This window comes from Odontesthes bonariensis, chromosome 13 (assembly GCF_027942865.1).
Source record: "Odontesthes bonariensis isolate fOdoBon6 chromosome 13, fOdoBon6.hap1, whole genome shotgun sequence".
NCBI classification, from domain to species: Eukaryota; Metazoa; Chordata; class Actinopteri; order Atheriniformes; family Atherinopsidae; genus Odontesthes; species Odontesthes bonariensis.
The window spans coordinates 12,550,550-12,572,947 of NC_134518.1; the positions used below are offsets into that span (position 1 = coordinate 12,550,550).

The window sequence follows — 22,398 nt, forward strand, 5'->3', positions numbered from 1 at the left end:
TAAAAAAAAAATTATGCTCATTCTTAGGGGAAAGGGGGGGAGGGGATGGGGAATTATTCTTCTTACAAATGTTTCAGGAGTGATCCAAATCACAGGGTTAGCTCTGGGACTAGCCGCTTAACAGAGTGGAACATAAAAAGTAGACTTGAGGATTCTTCGCAGCATTAAAAAAAACAAAATTTTTTAAAAAAAAAAGGGGGGTGGGAGGGAAGATATACACCGACCGATTCTACGTGACATCTGAAAATCTTAACCACCAGTGGTTATCAGGACCCCAACTCGGGCCCAACAACAGGGAGAAGAAACTGAAGAAATAAAGAGGGAGGAAAACAAACCTACGATATAAAAAAAAAAAAAAAAAAAAAAAAAGAAAAGCACAAACAGAAAGACCTCCATCGGCTTGGCTAACACAGTACAAGCAAGCTACTACAGTCCGTTTATAAATTACTACTTCACACCTGGTAACTTACTACAATTGTAAAAAGGGTTAGACATAAACAAAAGGGGAAAAAAAAAGAAAAAAAAAGAAAAAAGATTTCTTAAGTTAAACACACCAATTCATCCCCATTTTTTTTTTATAAAAAAAAAAAAAAAAAAAAGCTATTGATTCATCTTCAGACATGTCTTGTTTCTAACGTTTGGAAGTGGCCCGTCGCACTACTGAACAGGAAGAACTTACCCAAGATTATAAAAGTAAATTTTTTTTTTTTTCGAAACAAAGTCCTCTCTGAGCAAGCAACACTGAGTGTGGGTTGTCATTGGTCCACGTGGAGTACAAGTCAGAATTTCTTTTCCTTTTTTTTTTGTTTTATTTTTGCTTTTTCTTACAGAAACACTTCTGTTTTCGCATCTAAAATTCTCTTTAAATACAAAGCGCCTCTTCCCGTCATCCCAGCGTCCAAATCTTCTGGATAGTAGCTTAAAACATGGACACCCCGAGGACCTAGAGAACAAGAGGAAAAAGTTAACGGCAAACCTAAAAACTTTGTGCGACGGGCGTCTGAAAACATCCGATAAGTACAGACACGACAATGCAGGATAGTGCTGATGGTCTGTTTGAGAGAATAACCGACGCAACAACAAGTCATGTCACCTATGCGATCCGTCTTTCTTTTTTAGTGTGGTGGAGAAAGGATTCTGTCTCATGGTAAAAGTGTAGCTTCACAGAACAAGAAAGCTGTTCTCTGGCTGGATTTTTGGTGATCAGAGTGTTTAAAGCTGCCACTAAACAGGCCTCGGATTTTAAAAGTCCACTTTTAGAAACAAACCCTCAGGCAAATCGCTTCTTTTGCTTTCTTATGACCGTGACGAGCTGAAATGAAAAGAAAAATGTGAAGGCTGGCCCATGTGGTCAGTCTGAAACGGTGTTTAAACAAGCATTAATCATTGCTCTGCAACCAACAAGTAATGTTGCACTTGGCAACAAGCTGGTCAGCTGAACTTTTCCAACAGGCTCGGCCTCATTCGATACCCGATTTAAAACAGTTAATCTTATTTAAACCCCCCCGACCCCCGGCGGACCCCACCGGGTCTCCTTACCGATTCGTCCATGATAGAAGCGGGGTCAAAGTAGTCCGGCTTGAGCTCAGATCTCTCACGGCGGTTCTTAGAGGGTGGCTGATGGAGAAAGAACAAGTTTTAGAAGAAAATAATAAATCAAGGCCACTTCTCCAACTCTGTCGCTCTGTCTAAGGCTCGCTGGAATAATCTCTCCACGTCCACAGAAGGTTTCACGAGGAAAACAGAAATGGTTAGACGCAAGAATAAGGTAGCATTTTAGCTGAGATTCAGAGCTTTTAACCAACAGCTGAGATGAAATAAAACAGTTGCATCAGCCAGACAAATTGTGCAACTGGAACTCGACTCATGGAGCCTAAATAAGCACCCAAAATAATCATTCGTCCTGGTTTACATTTAATTATGGCTTCATAATAATCACACACAGTTCTGTGGCGTTAGTGTGACTGATGAAATCACTGCCGTGTTTTCTCATGTTGTTGTACCAACAGCCGCAGTCAACAAAGAACGTGCTCCATCATTAAAAAAAAACAGATGTATCCTTCCCACAAGTCAAACATTTCTTTTGATGCCCCCCCCCACCACGTTTTTGTTCCAGACTGAAAGAGTCGGCATACTTCTTACAGAGAGCCACATGATAAATATGAGGTTTTTCTTAGAAAAACAGCTCCAAAAAGTCTTTAAGTGCATAAAAAAGGCAACTAAAATGTAATTAAATCGAGATATATTATGGTAATGAAAAGGCTATTATGGGTAGTTATGCTTTGATTAAAATTCAACTGAATGACAAACCTGAAACATTTGGAAACAGAAATTTCTCCCGTAACATACACAATGAGCAATTTGATTTGTTGCATTTACAGCCAGCGCTGACAGAAAGCATCAAATGAAATGTTTATGCCGCCCACTCTCAGCCATGTGGACTTCTGAGGAAGCCTTTTCACAAACGGAGACGGGTACATACCTGAGAAATGGAGGATCACACTTCATGTGTCATGCAACAACTGGCAACACCACATAAAATCTATCTCTTCGAGGCAACGTAAATTCAGGAAAACGGAATGAAGAAAACTAAATAAATATGTCCCATTGAAAAGGGACAGAATGGAGATTTCTGCTGAAGAACGGAGGCCTTTTTCTCCACAAAAGCTAATTCAGCAAAGTGATGTAGATGCAACTTGCTGCTACAAAGTGGCTGTCGGTGTTAAAGATGGTTGTTGCCTTCAGATGGACCGCTACGCGACACATACTGTTACTCTAATGGCAATTTTACCAAGAGCACAAAGGAGGGGTAAAAAGTGCAGGATTTGATTCACTTTTTAATCTCAGGAAATTGTTCAGAGGGTTAAAGGAAAGCAACGCACACCACAGAGGGGGCTGTTGAATTAAATATTACAACCGCCTGTGAATTCGTCACATCAATCACTACTAAAGTGCTGCACTGTGGTATAAAACTGGTTAACTGCAATTGAATATGTTCCAGAAAGGCTGGTAAGTCTTCCCCGCATTCGTCTGTGCCAAGATTGGTTTTATTTCGATTAAGCGTAAATCACGACAACTCTGATGTGCATCTCACCAGATCAATGTCCATGGTGTCAAAGTCCATGCCTTCGTTGAGGTCATCCATGCGACCCTCGGATGACATCATCACGTCCTCCACAATTGGCTCTTCATCTTCCTCCATAAGCCCGGTGCCGCGACGACTGCTGAGCAAAGCGTTATTTGATTATTTCAGTGTGAGCGTCTGAAGGTGGCAGCTCTGTGTGCAGGTGTGTCGGTGTCTTACATAGCATGCTGCAGATTGGTCCTGAGCTTGGCATAGTTCATGGCTCTTTCTTGTTGCTGGCGTGCCTCTTCTTGTTGTCTCTGAGCCAGCATCCACGTCACCTGGGAACTATATACGCAAGAGCAAATTAATTAGCAGGTTTTTTTTTTTTTTATCCGCATGCGTCTGGTGTTTTAACTGGACACATTAACCAGCAAGAGATTAAAGATGTCAAATACCACTAAATTTCCCACTGGCCTGGCGCCTATGAAAAGTAAGGGTGGATAAATAAACTAGTCGGTCACTGTCTCAGCAGAGCCAACATTTGGCAGGCTCTTCAGTACAAACATTCGCCCTCAAAATTAAAAGCATGCAAATGGGAAATTACACCGAACCCTGTCCTAATGTATTTTGGCTCAATCCATTTGGATCCCAGTCTCAGAGAATAAGTGATCCACTGAACGGAATCATGCAACTGGAACTGAGCCTGGCTATATTAATAAAATCTTGTGGTAAGGAGGATTAGGTTGCTTCAGATTGGATATGGAAATTCTGGGTCAGGATAGGAAAGCAAAGAAGCCCAGTGTTGGTCTGAGTCGTCCGAGCACTTTGTTGCAAGCGTCTACTGGGTTTTGTGGTTTGCAGTTTGTTGTGCAAAGAGGAGTGAACAGCACGCGTCTCCAGACCATTTCCACATCTATGAGCGCTTACACGGCAGACTGTTATCCACCATTAACCTCGCATTGTCATATCTTAAAAAAGGTAAACAGAGCAAGTCAATATATAAAACAAAACAAACTGTTGCCAATCTGACAGCAGAGTCAGTGATTTAGACATGCGAAATGAAAGCGACACAGGAAATTATTTGGAAATCGATCATTGTAAAAGAATCTTCACTCTTTTTTTTGTTTGTTTTCGAAGATGAACTAGCTTTAACTCAACTGCCATGCATCTGGGTTAAAAGCACCGAGCGATCAAGAAGAAGCCGGTGTGCATCTGACAGAGGGCAGTCAATACTGCTCATTTATTCAGGAGCGAGGCCATTTCCTCTTCCAGCACCAGTGTACAGAACATTATTGAGGGTTGGATGTTTGTGGTAGAATGCCATACCCAGTCTAATCAACCTGTCTAAACGTGGGGAAAGAGGGCTGGGCAGCAATAAGTCAGTGAGAGGGCAGGACAGTTGAGAGAGAATGTACCAACAAAAGCATCCCTCTAACTATGGGAAAGGAGGCATGGAGATCCACAGCTCCTCAGTCACACAGCAAACCACACTTGCAAATTATAACCATCACCAGTCGAGCCGTTCTCTGAGAAAGCGGCCTTTTGGGTAACCTAGATCCGATACCGTGGGAAGAGGAAGGCAATAATGGAAATAAGGGGCCAATCTGATGCAAAGATATAACTCTGCCTTTCTATCCAGCCAGGCTACAGTGAAAAACACCCCACCTTCTAAGGTTAGGAGTTCGGAAAGATTAAAGTACTCTCGGTCACGCAACTGGAACACATTTGATGTGTTGCCGTTTGTCACCGGGAGGAGCCAAACGCAATCTAAAGAAAGTTACCGGGACTAATGTTGCTGGGGTTAGCCTGGTTCCAGGCTTGCGTTGTGAGCTGGATGTTCTCTTGTCCAGCTTACAGCTCTCATTAATAACTAAACTCCCTGATTTGAAGAGTCTATTTCTTCTACCTGATTTAAGTAATAAATCACAAAGTATATTATGGGACTGGGCCAAACACAGCAGTTAAGGAAAGTCAGACTGAAGCATGCTTACTTGTAATCCATGGGTGTCTGTTGAGGGTGCTGCGGGTGTTGGTGGGGCTGCTGTTGCTGCTGCTGGTCATGAGGGAGGGGGTAGACCCCGATGTAGCTGTCATCGCGACTCCTCTTGGGGTCTCGCATGGCAGTTGAGGTGAAATGAGGCGAAGGCATCATGACTGGGGTCTGCATGCTTTGCTGCCACACCTCGCCGCTGCTGCTCTCCTCTGGAAGGGAGAAGCAATATGGAGTCAGCCCACATTCTGAGCCCAGGCCCCTTTGATGAAGAACACCGAATCCTTTCGAAACAAACGGATCGAGTTCGAGATTGTTCATTAGAACGGCCAGATTAATATTTGCACCGTTACGGAGGCTGTGATTTTTGGACACCTCTGAAGAACTGGAGCATTTTAAGTGCAGAAAATGCGGCAGGTCAAGTTGTCAGAAATAATCTTACAAATAAAAAAATAAAAATAAAAACATAATCTGAACGCAAGTGTTAAAAGATTCTATCTTGAAGAGTTTGTCAGCCAGCACAGATTTCAGTGACCTTTTGTGCTGGCAGCAGATAAGTCATATTCTTTCATACCATCCAGCATTTCCTCACCCGCGCAGCTGCTATTTTTCTGGTTTTTCAAACATACTTTAGTTATACGTTTTGCGAGATTCTGTCAATATGTTTGAGTTTGAAGCACTGGATGTTGATAATTGAAAGAAAATTGCAGATGTTCAGTTTAAAAAGGAGACACATTACGTCGTCTTTTCTCAAGTTATTACAAATCCTCAAGTCCTAATGAAGTGTCTGTGACACGCTTTGCTTAAATCACCACATAAGCAGCTTTCCCACTGGTGCATGTTGGCAATGGGACAACGCAAACATCCACAAGAATTGCTTCTTGTGAAGACTTTTGTTTGTTTTGTTTTCATTTCACCCAGATCCCAAGTAAAATCTCCAGAACATCCCCGGGTAAGACGACGTGCTACAGTTGCAGCAACTGTACCAGAGCTTTTGCTGTTGCAGTGATTTCCAATGAGTCATTTATGCTGCCTCCTGCACGCGCTACACACCCGTTACGATGCTCCAGATCCTGATGTGGAATAATACTGGCTGTTGGAAAGCGTTTGCTGCTGGCACTTTAAGACCGCTTTATGCTTTTGCGATTTGGCGTGGGACTCCAACACCTTGATGCCCAATGTGCCAAGTTTCAAACTTTCCTCGCACAAGGTGCAGTGTGCTTCATAAATATTTCCATCAACCGGCTGCAACCATGAGGTAAACTGTTCGTTCTGAAGCCACAAATTGTCAAATTTGCATTTACCCATCTTAGCCAAAGCGTTAACTGATTAGCCGCTCCTCAGCCACGGCGCTGCTAGCAACAACAAACAGCATAACATATAGCAGGTTGCGCTCGATAAATTCTGACTGGGCTGCACAGGTTTCGTTGTAGCGTCCTCAAAAATTGAAACATTTAAAAGCGAGACTGAAGTTTATACATTTGTTTTAAATAAAGTCACATCAATACATTTTTAAGACCTTTCAAAATCGTATCAGACATTTTCTGAGATTTCAAGAGAATTTTAGACATTTTAAGCCTTAAATTCAAATGATTGGATTTGAGACTTTTCAAGCCCCCACGGATACCCTGAAAAAGCTTCCCATCACAACGTGCTTCTGTGAACAGCAACTGTGGAAAAGGACTGGATCAAACTGTCTGCAGTGTTCACGTGTGGAAACGACTACAGACAGAAAACCACAACCCCCCCCACAGCTTTAAGGGGTGGATGGAACTACTCAACTCCACCACCTAAATAGCTCACTGAATGATGCATTTTCAGGACCCCCAAATTAACCATGATTGATAAAGTTGTTTGGTCTTAAGTTAAATACCCTCTGGCAGCTTCCTCTTTGCTGCTGAAGTTCCAGCTGTGACCACAGGAGGCTTAATCTTCTTAGAGCGAACTGAAGAGCCTCTGCTGGAGTAGCCACTCATCACAGACATAGTGTCATCATCACCACCAGCCTGCAAGGAATTCCTGTAGGAGATCAGTGGAAGCCAACAGTCCTCCCGCTGCAGTGCCATCTGAAACGTCATGAAGCGCTCCAGGTACATGTGGCTGATGACAAGAGGGAGGGCACACAGACGAGGGGAACACATTTTAGCACAGAAAGGATCAACTTCACACATTAAACCAGGTGCAAATTACAACTGGGGCATTTAAAAAAAAAAAAAAAAAAAAAAAAAAAAAAAAAAAAAAAGAAGCCTCTCGCGTCAGAAACATCAGCTGCACACAGAGCCACTAGAAAAGCATGCTTACACAGTCCTCTTGTCTTGTCTCATAAGTTTGGAGGAGAACTCGCTGAGGATGTCCAGGAAAGCCAGGTTGAGGGGAGGACCACCTTCGCCCTGAGGACTGGGGTCCTTAAAAGCAAACTCGATACCATCTCTGAAGACAGACGGAGAAAAGAACGAAATATTGTGAGCATTTAGTTTCATGTCAAACATAACACTTGCAGTACTGAAACACTCGATACCTTAAACACAGTTTTGTTTTTTTTAACTTTATGTGTCAGGGTTCTGTATCATACTCTTCTAAAAACTACCTAAAGGACTGGGAATGGATTCCACTGGAGTTGCACAGAGATTACGTTATGCTCGCAGCACATCTTAAATTTGTAGAAACTCACTTAAAATATTTAAGAACTCTTATTCCAGTTATCCTAATTAAACTGTCATATATGATTGTCCAACACTGAACGGGCTCAAATGCTACACTGCCATTACATTTTCAGATATCTGCATCTTAATATGATACAATAAACCGCTTCTTTGATTCTAAACTAAATTCTTTTAATCCCAAATTTATTGCACAGATATGGACACGTGAGCAGACAACACAGAACTGTGGTCACAGACTCAGTCTGCATCTAGTTGTCGTAACAAACTGCGCCATCGTGTAATAATGTGCAAGCTCAGCTTTAAAGTTTAAGCACTTGAAACACTAAAAATTGAGCCAGAGAACAATTTTCAGTCTGTTTTTTCATTTGAAAACTTGCTTCTCGCCCCGTGTGCCATTACACAGTTCACTAAATGCCGACATATGATAAGTGTAGAGGATACCCAGACATGACAAATTTGCAGTCGCTGGGTTCCAAGATACTTGTGCAATAATATAATCTAATAATACAAAGTAAATACACAAAGTCCCTGTGGTTCTGTTGTGCTAGGTTCATAAATGTGAGCTTTTAAACACACCATATCACTTACAAAAGGTTATGGTTTGGAAAAAAAAAAAAAAAAAAAGGAGCGGAAAACAGAAACCAAACAGAACCCCCCACCCCAACTAAGATTGTGTTAAATGTGAGCACAAAGAACACCTTGTACAGTTGTTTTGATTGCTGCTTAACTTAAGTACACAGATTATTCAACGTGGCGGTTTGTTTTTACAGCACTGTCGCTTTCCTCCATCTGACAAGTTCTCTCCTGTTTCTACACGCTTCTCTACTAAAATGTAAGTGGATGGGAATTGGCCGAACTGCAGCATTTCATCACTTAAGCCTCTCGAAAATTCGAAAAAAAAAAACACAAAAACACACATGGCGAACGGAAATTCAGTGTTGAAGGAGTAATTTGTCTGCCGTGACAGTTCCCGTATATCGAGCCAAAAGAGTAAGAATAATAATGCAAACCGCAGAGGACGGAGCGAGGCCTTACTTGTGCAGCATAGCAATGGCATCTCTGGTTTTCACTTGGTCGAGCCCGAAGGTTAGAGAGAAACGACGGGCCAACTCTTTGATTCCACAGAATGAAGAGGCGGAGCGATCAAACCCGTGACCCATATCGGACAGCATTTCATTAAATAGCTGGCATGGAGAGAAACATAGAAAATTTAATAATATCTTAGTAATGACAGAACAAACGAACAGATGCTCAGAGTCGCTGAACAAAGCGAGTGTGTCCACTGACCTGCTGCAGACTGAGAATGAGCGTCTTGGCACACTGAATTTTGTCAATTTGCCGGGTCTTACTCATAGTCTCCTTGATGATGTCGCCATAATCGTTGTAATACTGTAAAGGGGAAAAAAAAAGAAAAAAAAATGCTGGGTTGAGAGGAAATTAAAGTCTTTATATGTCGCTGTATGTAGATTGAAATGTCTAAAGGTTCATCAAACCTAATCAAAAATCAAATTTTTCCTGCAAGAATATCTTGAACTGCTTTTTATTGGGAATTCAAATGATGAAACTTGCCCTCATGTACTGCTTGAAGATGTCAGCTCCAGTCCTCATTTCTACCACACAGTAGATAATGAGTTTACAGTAGGCAGCAAGGAGGTTTCTCCTCTTGTGCAGAGCTTCGATCTTTACTGCCTCGTCATCCTGTTGCCCATCTGAAATTACGGGAGGGGAGACAAGAACATTTAAAAAAAACAAAAAAACAGCCCTATGACTTGCTCACCAGAACAGGCGCAGATGCGCGACGCTTGCACATTGGAAATCGTACCCGTGCTATTCGTGTCGTCGTCCTGGTCTATGAAGACGTGGTTCAGGATGAAGGAGAGCAGTTCTGATTGTAAAGAGTCCTCTGGGGAATAGACCAAGGGCTCCAGGTGTTCCCTGCCTCCAGACACCATCTGGTGGCTGAATATGAGCAGAAGATCACACAGGATGGTGAAAGCCTGCAGGGGGGTAAAGAGAAAAACGAAAGAACAAAATGTTACAACTGTGTGCATGAAAATTCCACGCACAGAGGCGCCGTATAGACCTGGGAGGAAAAAAAGAAAACAAATACATAAATTTGAATTTTTCCATCTGCTAGACACAAACGGCTTAATCGAGTGACATTAAAGACAATTTAACAACAGACGAACAAGGCATGTGGAGGTCATGCTCTAAAGTCACTTGTACAGTTTTGTTGCCAAAATTCTTAAGCAATGATTTGGCTGCCTGTCACTGCAGCTGCTGGGAATATTTCTCTCCGCTGATGTTCTCCACTTCATGCTTTATGGAATTTTCCTGCTGCCTTTACTCCTGCCACTAACACACAGATATTAGTGCTTTTCCGGTCTGCGTCACCTGTTCTTTGACGGCGGTGTTGACATTGGTAAGGTAGCGCTGGCACATCATACAGAACGCCCTCATCTGCTTCCTCAGGGTCACCATATCGTCCTGATGCAAAAAGACACCTTTTTTTTTTAACTTAATACTTTTACTCATTTGTCCCGTTTAGTGAAAGCAGCTCATCACAGGCCTCACCTTTCTGGAACTGCCCTCAGACAACTTGGCCAGCTGCCACAGGATCACGTAGTGAGTACACTGCAGTGAATGGATGACTATCTGCTCACGAGAAGGGGACAGAAAAAAAAGGTTTAAAATGCACTTATTGTTACTGGAATTAAATGTGTGTGCATTTAAATACCTGCTCAGGCATGTCTCCATTCTCAATACCCGTGTTAAGCAGCTTAAAGTTGCTGGTAAAGAGGTCCCACCCCGACAGGTCATGTGCACTGCAACCGAGTTGTTAAAGTTAGTTTCAGACACGTGTACAGAGCAAAAGGGGAACAGAAGATGTAAAGCTGAGGGATAAAGCAACTTTAAGGGGGTATGAAATCTGTGATATGGTAGGTGGTTTTAAGAGAATAAGCTCATACTTATGAAATGCGGTGATCCTCTTTAGAGTCGACAAAACCTGATAAGCGTCATCTTCATCTGCATCTTCACCCTGCAGAGAAATTCATTTCATTCATTCAAGATGTTCGCTCATCTCATAAAGATTGAATCATAAGAAGTAAACAGCAAGGCAACATCCGATAAATCCGAAGACTGGGGTTACCAGTCATAAGTTCTAGTGAACATCCCTGTAAGGGCCGGTGTGGCTGCAGGTTTTTATTCCAACCCTGCAGCAGCACAGCTGACTTGTTTCATTCAATCAACTGAACTGTCTGCACTGAAGGTCTTAACCAGTTCAGTTGATTGAATGAAACAACCACTGCTGTAAGGTATGTTCTGATTAAATGGGGGGGATACAGTCAACGATAAGAGCGTGAAACACTAAGATCTATACATCTTCCACAATTTTGTAATAAATGCAAGGAGGAAGATAAAGGGGAAAGTTGTTTGCATTGAAAATGACTCAATAAAAAGCTAGAGATGGGGTCTCAAACCCATCACCAAATGGGAACGTGGTTTAAATCTGAAGAGCAGAATACTGATGAGCTCTGATGTAACAACACCGGACTTTTCAGCTCACTTTATCAAAAGAGCAAAAAAAAAAAACGCAAGTATGTATACGTTTGGTTGCAACATGTGCAAGTTTGAATCTTACCTCTTGTAGAAAGTCCTCCAGTAGTCTGGTGAATTTGTCCACAAGCTCATCCAGGAGCTGAGAGCGGGCTATGTCTACCCTGTTAAAGATTGTGAACTCCTCGTTGCAGAGGGCGTGGTACGTTTTAGAGCAGGACTCTAAAACTTCAGAGTCTGTGTGCTTCTCCACAATTTCTCTGATCTGACGCAGCAGAGCTTCCAGGTGCTGGAGTAGAGAGACACACAGATGCATATCATGCGTGTTAACAGCCAATGAAGAGGAGACTGCCGCTAACGTCAATGATCATCAGTAAGCAGATCCAATTCGCCCTGATCCAGCTGGTAAACGCACAACACACACATGAGTCTCACCTTCTCCAGACGTCCTGTCGTATAAATTTCCAAGTCAAAGAATTGAGGCAACTGTAACAAGTTTGTCACCTTCTCTGCATCAATAGCGTACTGTAGGACAAACACCAAACAGTTAACAACACGATACTGTATGATGCTCAGATCTTCTCAGAAACAATGTGGCAAAAATGTTGGGAGGCTGTAACGTACCTTGGCCAGTAGAGGGGGCAAAGCCACAGCAAACAGCTCGGTCATTCTGGTTCTGTCATCCAGCTGAGTTTTCTTCTCTTTAGCCGTCATGACCTGATTATGTGATAAAAGTTAGACGGTGGACCACACAACTCGTGTGTGTATTCACGCATGCGCAGCTCCTACTCTATAATCGTCTACATCTGAACAAGGGTTACTGTTTTACTACATCATTTGCATTTCATTCCAACTCAACCGCAGGAGAGACTTATGAGAGCTTTAAGTCAAGTTTTAAAGAAGAAGCTTTTGTTGAAGTCACAAAGAAATTCGATTCTTTTTAGGAGAAAAAAAAAAAGATTGAGGGAATACGACTGATGACATCTATGCTTCAACTTCAACCGGTGGGACAGGCAGTGTATCTGAAAATGTTATCCGGTTGTCTAAATGCTGATTTCAAAGTTTTGTCAACACAGGCACAAAACATTGCAGCACACAAGGCTAAGCTGATACGTGATCAGAAGTCTGAATGTTTCTCAAACACAATTAACCTTGCATCAGAAAAACAATCATCCCATTCTCAAGCTGTCAGACAAAACAAAGACAGCAACGGTGGACAAAGAACCGAATCATCTACTGGCCTTTAAGATGGATTAAACAGTTGTTTAAAGACACATTATCTGAAGCGCAAGGGCTGCTCCTGCAACTCCCAATTCACTTTGTGGCGACCCAAGTTCACCCAAAGCAACACAGCAATCTCACATTCAGTCAGGCAGTTGGAGAAAAACAGATTTAGTTCACTTCTCAATATGCGTGAGGCACTCTTACCCTCTTGCCTGTTCCTCTTCCAACAGGTGGGTGGCATTCAGCAGCCTGGCGTACAGTGCACAGCACGATTTCAATCAAAGCTGTCTCTTGTCTGTCTGTAAGAGCTACAAAAAGAAAAAAAAGAAACAAAGACAAACAATCTGAATAATCTACATCAATGCAGTGAACTGCAAACGATCCAGTTAATAAAGCTTATTCAAACAGGACCTCTCAGAGAAAGGTCACATTGTGCTTCAAACAGTAGGATAAACGATGAAAGACCATAAGAACAATAAACGGCATGAAAACCTTTTCTAACTTAAAGCTTTCCTTAGCAAAACAAAAAACAGCTGAAGACTGTTTTATTAAGGGATCAAAACAACCAGTACAAAGTGAAATCATTAGTTGAAATGTAACTGCTTAAGAAAAAAGGTTGCTGTTGGGTTTAAATGGAGGACACAGAACAGCCAACATAATCCGATTGATTAATCAGAGAGTTTCTACTTGAATTTGTGTGTGTGTGTGTGTGTGTGTGTGTGTGTGTGTGTGTGTGTATATATAAGTGTCATACCTTCTTCTCCTGGCAACGGGTCATCTAGCAGTAAGCTGATCATACACTCCCAGTCTTTCAGTAGCTCTGGACCGCATTCCCAGAGGGAGTCCACTAGATAGGCTGCATGCTCATGGAGCTAACAAGAGAGGTGTTCACACAAATTAAATTCAAACACTTTACTGACATTAAAGTAGTATGGATGAATTGGGGGGGACAACAAGCGACAGCGTACCTCACTCTCAAGGAAGAAAAAGACAGTGGTCTTAATGAGGTTGGCGTTGGGGCTTTGTCTGCCTCTTCTTTTGGGGGCACCTTCCTCCTCCGGTTCCCGTTGGCTGAACAATCTTTGAGAATATTTTATTGTTAAATGTGAAAACAAACAAACAAACAAAAAAAAAAAAAAACCACAAACTCTGCGACAGTACTGTGTTTAAAAGCAGCACTTTGAATAAGCAGCAAGCGACCCGCAACACTTTAACTTACAAGCTCCGATAAGAACAGAATAACTTGTAGAACTCCAACAGAAACAAGCAACTTATACATCTGCACTTTAAACGGGTCGTTAGAAAATAACGATTAATTTAAAGAATTTAGAAAAAAGATTCAAATCTGGCTTACTTTTTATACAGAAATTCTCCAGCTGCAATTGCAACAGGCCTGTGTGCCGAGTAGACCAGGTGATAGACACTTTCACAGTCCTCTGGGGTCAGGACCTCATCCGTACTACTGTAGAGACAAACCCAAATTTAGTCAGGATGTGCCAGTTATGTGCTCAGTTTCATTATGAAAAACTGTAAAAAAGGGGGTGTGCCCTGGATTGAAAGACAATATGCTCAGGTACAATCAAAAACAGCCACTTACTTCAAGACTAGAGTGAGCAGCTTAATTGCTTGTACTGCAACATCATACTCTTTGTCGAGAGTCATGGACACAATGCGGTCCTGAGAAAAGAGAAACGTTACAGACTTAGAAAATCATTTGGTTTAATAAGTAATTAACACATGGGATTTTTGTTATTACAAAACAAACCAACAAACAAAAAAAGAAGACAACCACACATTTCCATTTGGTGTTAATTAAGGGCCTTTGAAAGGAAATAAAAAGGTGTAGCTGCTGTTTTTATCGTTGTCCAGCAGGTGGTGCTGACCTTAAAGCGACTGGTGAAGAGCTCCAGTCTTGCATTGAGCTCTCTGTTGTAGTACAGACCCTGGAGAGCTGTCAGACACTTCAGACGTACCTCGCCTTGCTGGAATCACATTACAGAACAGCATTTTGGCCATTACTGGTTAATGCAGTAATAGGCAGACTCACAGATCTTTAATCGATTCAAGTTTCAAGAATACTGTGACAAATTAACTTCAATTAATTTTATATAGAAACGCTCGAGTCAGTAAAGTATAAATGGAGCTTAAACCCATTTTTAATCTATGAACCCTGTTAATCGACTCTGATACAGCAGCCGCTTTGAGTTATGAATTCTGCTGGTGTTGATGTTTACAACAGAGTCACTGACTGCGATTATTAGCCCTGCAAACTCGCTTATTATGTCCAAACATTTGATCAAACTGACTTTTTATATATATATATATATATATATATATATATATAAATATAAAAACATAGTTCAAAGGTGGTTTGCGTAATAGCAGAAATGATAGCGACTGGAGCCAAACTACAATAACTGCAGGTGAGGGATATGTCAGAATTAGTCTTAACCAGGGGCCTAACTATAAAAAGAGCAAGAGAAAGTTTTTTTAATGTCATACCTTATCGTGCATCGTCCATCCTACGTACTTCAGATAGCTGTCGTTGAGGAAGGCATCGCTGTAAAGTTTCATCCACACTCCAATCTCCTCTATACAGATTGCCCTGATTTCTGCTATCGAATCACTGTCAAGACATCATTGCTTGTTTAGCAAAATACAAGATTGACATTAAGCAGCATACTTGATCAGCAAGATCTTTTTTTTTTTTCTCCATAGAAGATAATCATGAAGTCTTACCGATATCGGTGAACAAAAACTCCTTTGAATATTGCATTCATCATGTTTTCAATCTCATCCTGATTTTCTTGGAGCTGAAATAAAGCGCAGAATAATGCACACGGTTAATTGACCAAACACAAACCCTAAGTGACAGGAAGAGGTGACGAGGTACTGTTAACAAAACAAGACCTGCGACAGCCAACTATGCCACTGTGCCGAGGTGTGGCAGCACACTGATCTAACAGATGGATGCACAGTTGTACCTGATGTTACATAACCAACCGACAACGTTCGCTGAATAACACTTGGCAGTGCTGGTCCACCACCTACAGGGGTGTTGCAGTTTCTACCCTCAAAAAAAAAAAAAGAAACTGGGAAATGTACGGTCACTGGCAGGAGTTGCAAGGCAAGGGTTGCAAGGAGGCCGTGCTAGGGGTAAGTTTATGATGTGCAATTACAAAATGCAAGTGCAAGTGGGAAGTGACAGTTATATCATGGCATAAATGGCAGTAGAAAGTGGAATTTCAAACCTCCAACAAACCCCAGTTTGCAAGTGCTTTTAAATAAACGCGTTTCTTTTTTCCTTTGTAAATCGAGTCACCGCAAAGACTTTGTGGTTCAGTCATTTGAAAGCAAAAACACTCAACTCTTCCTCCGGTTCGATAAGCTAAAACAAACGTAGTGGGCCCATTTTCATATATCACAGAAGATGTTCGGGAAAAAGTGTACACAATTTGATCCGTTTTCCTGCAGTTAATGCTCATAAGCACAGTTAGCAAGAGGCTTTCTGGCAAAGACGCAGCCTCCCGGGCTGGAACGGGGAGGGAGGAGGGGGGGGGGGCACATGATGGAGAAATTATGCTGTGGAAATGGGCTTGTTGTGCTGGCAAGAGTGCTGCGTGTATCCGCACGCATCAACAAGTCAGCAGTAGGGACCAACTCTCATCAGTACATACACGTGCTCACAACTACATGTCAATGTTATAAAAATAACAGTCTCTTACTCCAACTCACTTCCAAGCCACCCTCAAAAAGGAACACCAAACAAAACTGACAGTTAAGCTGACAGGTCTCAACTTAATTCACCGTCTGATGAACACAAATTGCAAAAGAAGAAAAAAATAAATCAAAGCTGTTTATACTGTATTTGGTAGAAAAAGAAGAGGGGAAGCCCGATGTGTTAATACTGTTGTGCTGTCACTGGACGAGGAATGAAAGGATAGTATTTACAAAGCACTTCTCTCATATTGCCGACCACATGAGGCACTTTACATGTAATCATACTGTGCTTTTTACTCTACACACATGCCTCTTAATCTACAGACTGAGCTCATCTCTATGATGCATACACTGATAAGCAATCTGGGTCATTTGTGGGGTTCAGGGCCCACAGTTCCACATATGAATTTGAGAGGCTGACCATGAAACCGAAGACCCTCTAAATGGTGGACAACCCACAGCTGCCCCCCCAAACCTTAGCTTCAACATGACTTAGTGAGTGTAGCGTGTAGATGAAAACTTGAATAAACCCAATAAATGAACAAACCTATGCTCAAAATAGCTGTTAAGTTTAATCTAAATTTAAGGAACCCAATATGTAAAGATGTAGCCTAGAAATCTAGACACCCCTAGCGGCCGCAAATGGAATTTGCTCCGGGGCTAGTCTAGTCACTTGCGGTCGTTTTGCAACGTTCCAAATCAAAACTTGATCGAGCCAATCAAATCGTGAGGAGCGGGGTCGGAGGCCGGGATACATAGTGACGACAGAGGTGCGACATTTCAGTGTGTAGTTCCAGAGAGAGGTAAACAATGGCTGCGCCCGGCGAACAGGCTTATATAACAGCTATATTGCCTTCCATTAGCTAGCTCTCTTTAGATTTATAGGGAAACGAAGTAAACTTACATCTGAGAGCAATCCCCTGTCAATTGCGAGCATGATGTACCGAAGACGGCGGGCCGAACGGCAAAACCGGAAGTGCGTTGCTCACTGCGGCTAGCTTTAGTAGCGACAAATTCGTGGGAACAAAATTGTAAATAGCTGGTATTTTGTCAGATTTTCAACACCTTGGGGGTCTAAATGACTACTTTCTCGCCTGAAAATGTTTCAAATGTTGCTAAAGTTATATATTTACAGAGTAATCAGCTTTTCAGGCCATAGACTACAAACCACGATGTACATTCCGTCGTGTTGACTACATAAAACTTCTTCATCGCTCTGATTGGTTGTTGCGCCATCCTATTGCGTGGCGTTAAACTTGACAGACAGCCGTTTATCCCGCCCACACTGCTATCCAGCGCCACTAGACCCCAGTACAGCTTTTTGCTGTACGGGTCTGGCTTGCTAGGCTAGTAAAGATGTGTAGTTCAAACACCAAGCATGTGCTCAGACAAACTGCATTTAAAAAGAAAACAAGCCGCTGCCACACTTACCTCTTTGCGTTTTTGCAGAAGCAGCTCTAGCCTGTCATTTGCCCTTTTAGCAACAATCTTATTCCTCTCGGCCTCATACTGCCGCTGGGTGTTATCCATGTTGATGCTCAAGTTTAGAGCTACATTCACCAGGGCTGTCATCAGCTTCATGGCTGTTTAACAAACAAGAAGCAACATCAAGAAAAATTAACCAGTTCCACAGCTGAAAATGATCAAATTTGACAAACAATCAATTACTAAACCAGACAAGTACATGAATCTCCCTTTCAACACACACACACACACACACACACACTCTTTCTGCACGAAGACGATGTGCAACACTAACTCGCCTCTCAGTAAAACTAAGTTTGCCTTCAAAGCTTTTAGATCAGACACAGAAAGCCTTTGTTGATTAACAGAGTAACATCCAAAATAACTGTGAATCAACTCCAACCTGCCATCCAAAACCTGCTCAGATAAGTAAAAAAAATATGAACAAAACAAAAAACATATTGAAGTTGAGGATTTGATCCCCGACAGAGAACAACAAATACATGTTTTGAGGTCACCCCACCCACCTGTTGGATTGAGTGTTGGTTTTGTAAAATCTAAAATGCTGCAGCATTTGGAACAGACAGTTTTCTGTAAACCGCAGGTTATCATAGAAAACACGATCTGCCCCCACCAGGTGTTTCTGACACTTTTAGAGAGTAAATCATCTTTTGCAACTTGACTGAAGCCCAAGCACCCTTGAGTATATGAAAAGCACATCCAGTACTAAAGCTAAAAGTCAGCGTGATTTTAGAGTTGCAACAAAACTAAAAGGGTCTAATTAAGCTAAAGAAGCAAAACACACACACACACAAACCAGCAATTACAGCAACATATAAAACAAACATGGCGACTATATACACCCCTCCAAGATAACTTAATTCCCCACTTGTGTCTTTGCACATGCTGGACTAACTGACGGACACGCAAATGCACCAAAGTGGAAAAACGTTTCCTACCCGCCAGTGTGGAGGTGTGTCTGAAGGCTCGGACTTGGGAATCTGATAGTCCAGTAAGAAGGGAGATGACTGTGTCCATCATGTAGTCATCATAGATGATACTGTATTGACACTGGCGCACCAGCACCGAAATGAATTCACAAAAGCTTGATTTAAACTTCTTCCACTGGGGCCCAGCGATAGTTAGAGGGTAATCACCGCTGTCCTGCAGAGGAAACATCATCAATACAATCACTATTACCACCAGATTTGCAGGCTGAATTTGATCGAAAACAACACTTTTATTTGGGGCGAATACATTAAAGGTTACTCTGGTGAGATACGTTACCTCATCAAATTCCTCTGTCATTCGTCTAATGATCTCGGAGTTCTGCATGTTGCGAAACATTTCTCCACTGACCACACCTGATTAACACAAAGGAGATAAACAGAAAAACTCAGTAAAGGAGAACGGTTTCACTCAATCAGAAGAAAAGAGTCCGAGAGGTTCTTTGGCATTTTTAAAGAGGCAATCCCGGCACAGGATGGCGAACAGAAGCAAACATACCTTTACATCCTGAGCACTGGATAAAGAAATTGATGAGATCTAGCAGTGCAGCATCTCTGTCGTGTTTGTAAGACTCAATCCAGTCATCAACAACAGACTGCGAAAAGGGGAAAAAAGCAAAGTCACATTTATATATAAACAAAACATAGCCTAATAAATTAATTTATCTTGTTTATTTTTTCTGTCTCTTAGTTTTCTTCTTAATGGTGTATAAATCTCAAAAAGTCTTCCATTCATAATTCATACCTGCATTGCACTCCTGCCCAGCTTCACAACCTCAAACAGCATCATGTTTTCCATGCCATTCTCTTGGTGGTGGCCATTTATCCGGCCAGCGCCCTTCCCTCCTTTGCCTTTCTCCCCTGCTGCTTTCTTCCCCTTCTTCCCCCCCTACAAAAAATACACACGCACAAAAAAAATAAAAGACTCAGTCTACAAATGACTGAAAAGAATAAGTGGAACATAAGTTCAGATCTAGCTTTAACACGCATGTCTCAAATATGAGTAAAAACAACATAACAAGAAAAAACAGTTTTTCAACCAGGATTATTATCTGTAAAAGCTAGTTGTGCTTTCAATACCTTTCCTTTAGCTGTATTTGCACCCCTTCCATCAAGATCCTCAGAGAAGTCTGTATCTGAGGAGAATCTGGTATCTGTATCCCTGTTAGACAAAAAGAAATAAAGATATCAGCCTGGGCATTTGTGTTTACCTCATTAACATTATGAGTAAATAAAGAGTGAAAGCCTTTTACTCACTGAGTGTAAGTGAACTCTGAAGGTATTTCCGGTGCTGCTATCATTTCTGTAACATCTTTTGGATAACTCAACTCACAACTGACTTGAGATTCTCAGTAGCTATACGACACAGGAGGTTGCATGTGACCTAGAAAACGCAAAAGAGTCATTTAAAAGCTATTCGTGCAATCTTAAATTTCAATAGGACTAGAGCCATATTAACGACAACAGCCTTGTAGATATAAAAGCAGTCATTTTTTTTAATGCCTCTTTTTACAGGGAAAAAAAAAAGTTTCACATGGTAACAGGGGGCGGACACCAGTGCTACTGTCACCCATGCCGTTTTCCCATTGGCTTCCCCTTTCTCGGCTTCCCCTGGTTTACAGACAACGTCATGCAAGTAAGATTGGAGTATCAGCCTCACTGACCATATTTGGTAGTGCCCAATCCGCCCCATACATACTCAAACCAATCACGGATTAGTATCAACATCAACAAGATAATACAGGCCACAGGGAAAGTATTGCGTGGTTCTGATGTGTAAATTAACACACACATCAAAGTGGAGTGCAGGCGCAACTTGTTCTCAATCTGACCGATATTCGAACCAAAAGCAAATTTATTTTCAACCGCACGGTGGGAAGCTCATGAAAGCACTCAAAGGTAACAGTTCAATCTCAAGAAGAGACATAAAATCCATCCATTGAATACCACTCTGGGTGTTTTTAGGTGTCGGTACTGGTAAATGTAGCACTGACATGCAACTGTCTCAGTGTGAAATGTTGAAAGCAACTGTTGAACGCGAATGAGAAAAGAAATACAATTTCAAAAGTAAATATAGTGTTACGTTCAAATAAAGACTATAATCCACAAAATTCGGAAAATGATGGCCCAGGTGTTCCAAACTGTTACGGATAAAGAGTATTCGATTTAACAGCCGCCGGAGAGCAGATAGTGTACGCCAGGTCAGAGATGTGCAACTACGGCGACTTTGTGTTTTTAAATTGTTACCAATCGTTTCGTGGGTTGTGCAATTACGTGCCCATTTCCCTGATTGTGAGAGGATACTGTATGACAAGACGACAGGATTCTATGGGTGTAGACTGAAAAAGTGGCGCCAAATCGGACAGTGTAGCTTACAAAGTTGTTCTTGCGAAGCAACAACACACAATCTTAGGTTAAATAAAAATGCAAAGCCGATTGGAGTGAATTCCAGTGAACAATAATGCCACAAAACTATCGGCTCAATTCCGTCCAACAACGCCGACACGGCAACGCTCTTCGTCGGCTCCTGTCAAAATTGACACCGGTGCCTTGCTGCTGCTAGCGCCACCAGCTAAGGAACCGAGGATCTCGGCGTCTTTTCCTCGACGTCAGCTAGTTGAAATCTGATGTACTAGGCATGCACGATTTAGAACAAACAAACTACAAATAGCCAAACAAGCAAGATGAAAAACCCATACAGCTAATGGTAAATCATTTTTGAGAACATAACAGCGTTTGCTAACACTACAGTATTCAGACCATGACAACAAAACAACGCAAGCTCTACTGTACTAGCACAAGCTAAAATTAGCTAATACACAATGACGCTAATAAACAACGAGCCAGGGGTATTAACTGCCATTTGCCCGTATACCAGCCTTATACAGTGCCTGCCCAACTATTAAGTGATTAACAATAGATATTATGTGATTTAACAGGTTGAGAATAACTCCCACTAGTTCACCATGCTAACAGCTACTGCTAACATTACCTAAAAAAAACATCACGTCCTTGCGTCCTCCATCTTGCCTCGGGAGTTCCAGTGCCGTATTGCATAAGCAACAAACACTTTGTTTACAAATATATAAAGTGTATGCAAGTCATTTGAAATAATAAAACGCTTCTTTACGCAACGAGCTGCATATTTTGTGCAGCTGTGCCAAATTTCTAGTTCGTTAGCTTGCTAACGACCAAAGTAGCTATGTACCGCGAGCTAGCGAAGCGACTCTTTCCAGGCAGACATCCGCGCTCTGGGCTCTTCTAATGCTAGCCAGGCTAGCGAGACGGCTAGCAAAATACAAATCAACTAAGTTCCAGATAGCTCTCCGCCATTTTACAGCTAACTTACCTTGTTGTGAAATGTAGTCCCGATACAATTGTAAATTTTAATATTCTTAAACGGCCACCGATTTAATCCCGCTAAAAATCCGTAAAAAGAGTTTAAAAGTCGCGGTCAGAGGCGGTTTCGGACGTTCTCTCACCCCGCTTGCTCCGTAGTTCGGTTTGTTGTTTCGACGACCTGGGAGGAGGAAATCCTGGTGCAGAGCTACCACCTAGTGGCCACATTACCCCCCATATAAAGACACTTTTGATCACCTGACATCTAGTGGTGACAGATAAGTATTGCAGCTTGACACTATTTTTTTTTTTTTTTTTGTGGCTTACCTGTTTTTGCAAAAAAAAGAGATAACCCTAAAATAAGGA

At 41.8% G+C, this 22,398-nt stretch overlaps 1 protein-coding gene across 4 annotated transcripts; it reads right to left on the reverse strand.

Moving 5' to 3' along the window:
• Window positions 1-189: 189 nt before the first annotated feature.
• On the reverse strand, window positions 190-22,260 carry stag2b (STAG2 cohesin complex component b). 4 transcript variants are annotated; one of them, XM_075481010.1, is made up of 34 exons: window positions 22,176-22,260; window positions 19,951-20,077; window positions 19,774-19,855; window positions 19,439-19,582; window positions 19,193-19,289; window positions 18,974-19,050; window positions 18,646-18,850; window positions 17,654-17,805; window positions 15,242-15,315; window positions 15,005-15,128; window positions 14,386-14,484; window positions 14,100-14,179; window positions 13,857-13,964; window positions 13,471-13,582; window positions 13,257-13,374; window positions 12,707-12,810; window positions 11,903-11,995; window positions 11,714-11,803; window positions 11,364-11,567; window positions 10,690-10,760; window positions 10,458-10,545; window positions 10,295-10,375; window positions 10,115-10,207; window positions 9,543-9,717; window positions 9,290-9,429; window positions 9,008-9,109; window positions 8,756-8,904; window positions 7,359-7,487; window positions 6,931-7,157; window positions 5,059-5,269; window positions 3,305-3,412; window positions 3,095-3,224; window positions 1,540-1,617; window positions 190-943 (listed from the first exon to the last, which is right to left on the reverse strand). In XM_075481010.1, exons 2-34 carry the CDS (start codon window positions 19,992-19,994, stop codon window positions 920-922), a joined length of 3,813 nt encoding a protein of 1,270 aa, XP_075337125.1. In that variant the 5' UTR covers window positions 19,995-20,077; window positions 22,176-22,260; the 3' UTR covers window positions 190-919. The 4 variants fall into 4 exon arrangements, with proteins under 4 accessions (XP_075337125.1, XP_075337127.1, XP_075337124.1 ...); XM_075481012.1 differs by having other exon boundaries at window positions 3,095-3,221; window positions 22,043-22,228; XM_075481009.1 differs by having other exon boundaries at window positions 22,043-22,228.
• Between the last annotated feature and the right edge of the window lie 138 nt (window positions 22,261-22,398).

Excerpts from the sequence above, each read along its gene's own strand:
- stag2b (XM_075481010.1), bottom strand. The coding sequence starts at position 19,994 with ATGATAGCAGCACCGGAAATACCTTCAGAGTTCACTTACACTCA. Across the intron at positions 17,806-18,645 it reads ACACACCTCCACACTGGCGG|CCATGAAGCTGATGACAGCC; the intron begins GTAGGAAACGTT and ends TTTGTTAAACAG. Across the intron at positions 10,208-10,294 it reads CTGAGGGCAGTTCCAGAAAG|GACGATATGGTGACCCTGAG; the intron begins GTGAGGCCTGTG and ends TTTTTGCATCAG.